Source organism: Polistes canadensis, unplaced genomic scaffold (assembly GCF_001313835.1).
Source record: "Polistes canadensis isolate GaletaPanama2010 unplaced genomic scaffold, ASM131383v1 scaffold_92, whole genome shotgun sequence".
Classification (NCBI taxonomy): Eukaryota; Metazoa; Arthropoda; class Insecta; order Hymenoptera; family Vespidae; genus Polistes; species Polistes canadensis.
Window position 1 is genome coordinate 268754 of NW_014569639.1, and position 6862 is coordinate 275615.

Consider the following 6862-nt stretch of genomic DNA (forward strand, 5'->3'; position numbering starts at 1 on the left):
ATATATATATATATATATATATATGTATCGTTAAGCAAAAGATTTGCTCAAATCACTCTCTCTTTTTCGTCGTTATAGGCTTCGTTTTTTTTTAAACTAGACTTTTTTTTGTAACTTTATACTGATATTGATATTATATCGAAACATGATACACAACTATAAATAACAATGTTTTCATTTATCTTTGAATATAGAATCACATAAGACACTCAATAACTTACAAGAGATTATAACATGGCTTGCATATTATTGAAATAAACAAATTCTCGTGTACACTAATAAATACGTCGGACGAAATAATTTTTTAATTGTTTTTTTTTGGCCGAAAGAACATAAATTATGAACGAAAAAATGGATCATAATGATGCGAGGGTTAGAGTAGGAGAAAAAGAAAGAAGATGAAAAAAGAACCCTAGATAATATCCTTCCGTTGTCAAAAAACTGTCACCGCATTTGCATATAATACCTAATAAGAAAAAATAAAGTATCCCTAATCTAGTCTCATGTTTATTTTTTTCTTTCTTGTAAAAATTGGTATTTTACGTAAAAGTTTCGAACGACTTGTGTTTTTGTTGTTATTATTATTAATATTATTATTAATATTATTATTATTATTATTATTTTTATTATTATTAGTAATATTATTATTATTATTATGATTATTATTATTATATAATCTCGCCAAGTTCATGTGATGTTATTTTATATAATGACGATTGGAAAGTTAAATAAATAATAACGACAGGATTACACGATTATTAATTAGGTTAATTTACAATATAAGTAGCGATTTATTTTAATTTTAATCAATAAGACCTATTACTGAATTATTTTTGCAATATGTGTGTCTGCTGCTTGAGAGGTTTCTATACAAATGATACTTTTATGCATTTAAATACAATTAATGCGAGTCAGATTTTTCAAGCTTATCCCAATTATGTATGGTATATAAATATATACATAAATGTATACATGTATATATTTAATGTATGTAGTATGTATGGATGTATGTAATATGTATGTTAATAGGTAACTTGCTTTCGTTTTTAGCGCACGCATTAATAATACGTGCATCTCTGTATCCGTTCATATTATATTAAATATTCAGTCGACGTGTTTTAAAGTTACATACGTATTGGCTAGTATTGTGCAATCGTATCTTTCTTCAGTCAAAAAAAATCAGTATAGAGTGAAATATGAAAAGCGATCACTATGTGAATAGTTGTGTCATGCGCTGCAGCACAGAACGATTGTGTTTAAATGCGTCAGATATTCTCTTTTATTCTTAATCTTTTTCTTGTTGTTGTTTGTTGTTTTAATGAAAGTTTAAACAAATGTATTGCGCGATGAACAAAATTCTTTCTAACGTATCGTAAAATGTTTATCTTTTAGCAAAGCAAACGAAGTTGGCTCGTTTTAAATACCCAAGTCCTTTATTGATTTATAGTTTTCTTTTTATTTATTTATTTATTTTCTTTTTTTTTTTGATTTTTATTTTTATTCATAAATTTTGCCAGCGAATCTCCTATAATATTTTATGTTTAATGACATAAACGTAACAGGGTCACACCCGGTAAATTTTATTTTATATATATATATACTATAATTTTGCTGTAAAAGCCTTACATTGGTATGAACGTAATATTTTATTGTCTCTTGAACTACGAAAAAAAAACCATACTGAGATTACAAATCCATTTTAAAAGATGTGCATTTCGATATAACTTGTTGTTATTTAAACTTTTCTTCGTTAAAACTCTCTCATATCATCGCTCTCTGAGAAAACATCATTCGTATTTTTTTTCGTGTGTAATTATAGCGATATTTAACGGTACATATTATATATATATATATAGTTTTGTTGTTTTTGTTGTTGTTGTTGTGATGATTGTTGTTGTTGGTTGTGTAGGTATAATAAATTCCACATGTTCTATTTGCAATTTGTATATATACTTACACGGTGGCATTATCCAGTGCGATAGTTTGACTGTTGATCTCGTTCCCGTGATTATTCGTATGGTGACCATTAAGTCCTCCCTCGACGTTACCCTGATTATTATCCAATACTATTTTATTTTCATTAATGCCGTTACTGTGCGTGCCATTATGCACGATAGCTGGCGCGGTAACGTTTTCTACGTGATGAGCTCGCTGCTCTCCACTTAAAAATTGCTGAGTAGCTTCGGATATTAAACTCGCTGTCATAACGTCTTCGTTTTTGCTACCCGGAACTGATTTATTTTCATCGCTAGGACTGTCTTCTTTTAATTTATCACCGTCTCCTCCCTCGCCCTGTTATTTCGAAATACGTACGTCGCGATCAATAATCATAATTCTTCCGAAATTGTAAGATTGTTTTATACATATATGCGATTTTATTTAAAAAAAAATATAAATATATATAATAATATAAATAAAAATAAAAGAGAAGAAAAATGATCTTCATTTATCAAACGTGTTTTACCTTTGTCGGTGTATTTGATTGATTCTTTCCACGTGTTCGAAGCATAATCGCTTCAACGCGTTTACGCCGAGCAAGTCTTTCTTCTTCTTCCTTCTTTAAACGTTCGGCCATTTCGATTCGTTGTCTGAAAACAAACGCGAAGATAAGTTACTTTTTAATGTTTCTTTAATATTGATGAATATCCAATGGTTCAGGGATTACATTTACGATGGGTATATATATTTTAAAAATTTATTTCGAAACACATAATATTATCGTGATTATTTATAATAAAATATTATTAGAATATTAATCAACTTGAAGTATCTCAGGCTTCCTTTTTGATTCGAGACGCGATTGAGTTATTATTTAAATGTTTCAAAATCAATTTCTCATAATGATATAATATTTTATCGAATTTACCAACCTTTCAACTTCCTCTCTCGCTTTCTTTTCAGCTTCTTCCTTCTCTTGTTTTTGACGAGCTTCTTCTTCTCGTCTTCTTCGATCTTCCTCCTCTCGACGTTTCGCTTCCTCGATTGCTAATTTTAATCTCTGTTCTTCGGCCTGTCGTGCTTCATTCGCCAAACGCAAAGTTTCCTCCTCTAAACGTCGTTGCTCTTCCTCCTCGGCACGTAATTTTTCAGCTTCCAAACGGGCTTCCTCTTCCTACAAAATATCGATAAAAAGAAAATAATAGTTGTCATTTATCAAGAACACAACGCGCTGCATAAATCAATCAACGTTTCTCGATTTATGAACAACTGTTCGATATTGGATTTTGTCTTTAATAAACCGTGAAAATAATAATGGCTACTATTTTACGTCAATGAATTTATAAAAAAACATTCAAATATTCTATCAAGAATACACTGGTGTGTGTGTGTGTGTGTAACAACAATCGCATCACATTCATTTCAAATAATACACAAACGATTTCAATTTCCTAGATTAAATTCTTACAAATTTGATACCTGTATCTAAAAATTTAATATGATTCCAAACAAAAGAAGTATTGGCTAACAAACACGGTTTGAGAAACGCTGAGTTATAAATTTTCTATAATACGTTTATAAAAAAATCACGTACCAATCGTAAACGTTCGAGTTCAGCTTCCCTTTCGGCTTGTTCTCGAGCTAATCTTCTGCGTTCCGCCAATGCAGCTTTAGCTTCCTCTTCCGTAGTGATTCTAATTTTTGCAATCATTGAAGCTTAAAAAAAGAAAAAAAAGAAACAAGATATATACATATTAACCAATTTGTGTGTGTTTTTTTTTTAAATAAATATATTATCTATAACGAGTTTATTAAACCTACCAGACATGTCAATTTGTTCTTCGTTATCGGTTTCGGTTTCAGCTTCCTGTTCAATCGGTAATTTCTTTTCTACTTTCTCCACTTTATTATTATCATTTTTTTTCAAGGAGGATTCTTGAGAGGATAACGTTTCCTGCATGAAATTACTATCGTCCTTGGCTTGTTTTATAGCGGCTACTGGTACAGGCTGTTCAACTATCGGACCCTCATTTTTACCCTCGTTCTTAATTTCATTCTTAACTTCATTTTTAATTTCATTTTTCACTTCGTTAACAACTAATTCAGCCTCTTCTATGTCCTGAAATATATATACGTCCAATAATAAAATAATGCTCAGATACTATGTGTGTATATTAACCACGGAACAATTTATAAGTTGGTGGAACTCTAATAAGTTCATGCGGTTTTTTTTGGGGCCCGTTCATTTATTTAAAAAAAGGAAAAAAATTAAATCACATGAACTTATCAATCAATTAATAAACTTACGAAAAAGTAAGAAAAACTTTATACCTGTGCTTTTTCTGAACCGTGATCCTTCTTTTCCTCATTTCTTTCTTCAGATTTGCCATTCTTAACATCATCATGCTGCTCATGTTCAATTATTTCAGTGGCCTCGCGAATGAGGGGCGAATGCTCGATACCTGGACTTTGCAAAGGCGTAGCTTTTGAAGTTATCCGTGGCGACGCCTTTGCATTCTTTGTTAATTTATCCGTCGGTTTCTTAACTTCGCTTGTTTTAGGCGTAGAAGGTTTCTTTGGAGTACTGTGGACCTTTGGCAGTGGTGGCTTTGAATCCTTTGTTAATTTTGCGTCACCTGAGAGATCTATGAAGAGTATTCATATTTTTATTATAATTTTCTTTTAGAAAAAAATTAAAAAAGAAAAAAAAATACGATAAACATATACAGGAAACAAGATATTTACATGTGCAATCTGAAAACAATTAAAAGCAAACGAATATAATAATAGAAGCGAATTTAAACTAAAAAATATAGATATACAAAAAATTGTGAATAAAAAATTGAAGAAGAAGAAGAAGAAGAAGAAGAAGAAAATCATGAAAAAAAAGAAAATTAAAAAAAAAATAAAATTAAGACGTAAAACGCTTGGCGTGTCATCATCATCAGAGTGCGATCGACGTATGTACATATTATTATTATTAATATTATTATTATACGCGTACTTCAATTACAATAATAATTCCCTAGATTTATTTAAACTCTATCTAACTATATTCAATTTGTGTGTAACATGTGTGTAAATAAGAAGAAAGTTGTTAGCCAAAAAAGAGCTTTTTCCATTTATTCTCACTGTCGTCTCGCTCGCGTAGAAATATTACAAGTAGTTAAAACAACCATTTTGCATCGAAAATTTCATCCTATCCTCACTCATCAACAAAATAAAAAATAATAATAATAAAGGATTATATAACGCGCGTTTAATTTTATATATATTTAATTTCATCATTTGTTGTCGTTGCTTCTAGTCAAATAAATTAGCGAAGATGGGGGGACGGGGGCGGGAATTTTTAGCACAGGCGGCAAAAAGATGATCACCAGTAAGATCCATACACCGACCAAACGAAAAGTCTACTTGTCAGTCCTCAGGGACTTATGCCTGTTCACTGTAACACTCAACGTGTTATAATGTGGGGGGGCATGGGGGATATGGGGGGTCAGTAGAAGCGAGCGAGAAAAGTCGAATAAAGGAAAAAGACAAAAAAGATGAAGAAAGTGTTAAAAAAATATTGTTGGTGCTCACTGTGTCGCTCTGTGACCGAAACGCCGGTACCGGCGATAGAAGCAGGTCGCGGTCGACGCGGAGCAGAAGTACGAGGACGTAGATTGACGTTACTGCTACCCACGCTGCTGGCACTTTGCTGGCTCATGGAGCTGTGCGGTCGTGATGGGCTGTTCGGCGTCACTTCCCCGCTGCGGATACCTACGCGTATTACCCACCCAACATCAACATCTCTGACTGACGTATGTATGTATGTATGTATGTATGTATGTATGTATGTATGTATGTATGTATGTATATATGTATGTACCATTACGCGATTAAAATCTTTCATTTGTTTATTATATATAAGTGTGTTATTATCAGAAAAATGATCGTGTTAATTTTCTCTTCCTTTTCTTATCCTAAATGTTCATAAATTCAATGAAAAATAATTAGAAGGATATGTACACGTGTTTAGGGGGAGGGCCGTCAATTTACAGAATCCTCTGACCAATGTTTACTGAGATTTTGGATGATGCTTATTTTGAGCAGGTTTTTCGTACATCGTTCGATCAATCTTTAGAATCATCAGAAAGTTTTGATCAATTTAGAATATATGCTTCAGTTATCAAGTTTTGTCAGGGTTTCTTTTACTTCAGTGTTGAATCAGTTTAAACACAATTATTTAGCTCGCAACAGGCAGGAACAATTGCAAAGGGAATGTTAAGGATGATAGTTTGTACAAATTTTTTCATTTCCATGCTTTATTTTATTTACAAAAGCTTTCAAAATCACTTTGCCTTCTTCCCTACCTCCCTATGTACTCTAAACAACTGAAACATATATTCTAGATTGATCAAAATCTTCTGAGTATTCTAATGATTGATCGTATTAGTTTTTATCATTAAAATTGAAATGATGTAACGTACAATCTAATTAAGAGGAACTATAATTCATGATAAAAAAAAATAAAATTCTTCTAGTTTCGCCAGACGATAAGACGATCATTTTTCTGAATAAAATCTTATACATTATTTAATCTCATCATATATCAATAGATTATAATATCCGATTATTATTATTATTATTATATATATATGCGGTCTTTAACCTTTTTAATCTTTAAATAAACAGGCCACTCTCAATTTCTTTTCAATATTAGCTTTCTCCAATCTATCAAAAAAATTTTCTCGCTAAAAGAAGAAGTATCACGAGGAGAGAGACAAGTTCATTTTATTTTTTTTACGTACTTTCCTATGGCCTGGTTTTTAAAGTACGATGGTTAATACCATGAACGATCGTTCAATAAAAAGTTATAAAACGGTCTGAGGGGAAAAAAGTTTCAACAAACGAGACGACCGTTTTTTTTTCTTTTTTTTTT

The 6862-nt window shown here is 31.3% G+C and overlaps 1 protein-coding gene across 22 annotated transcripts in view; it reads right to left on the reverse strand.

Moving 5' to 3' along the window:
- LOC106787102 (MAP7 domain-containing protein 2) overlaps positions 1-6862 on the reverse strand; it is a 114600-nt gene that overhangs the window by 3067 nt on the left and 104671 nt on the right. For 20 of the 22 annotated variants that reach the window (XM_014749177.1, XM_014749172.1, XM_014749174.1 and 17 more), the window contains 7 exons: positions 5521-5700; positions 4270-4583; positions 3760-4057; positions 3533-3654; positions 2871-3112; positions 2465-2588; positions 1958-2292 (listed from right to left, as the gene is read on the reverse strand). In XM_014749177.1, the coding sequence (XP_014604663.1) occupies positions 1958-2292; positions 2465-2588; positions 2871-3112; positions 3533-3654; positions 3760-4057; positions 4270-4583; positions 5521-5700 (1615 nt within the window). The remainder of the gene's footprint in view (positions 1-1957; positions 2293-2464; positions 2589-2870; positions 3113-3532; positions 3655-3759; positions 4058-4269; positions 4584-5520; positions 5701-6862) is intronic. The other 2 variants (XM_014749163.1, XM_014749170.1) reach the window with 1 other exon arrangement.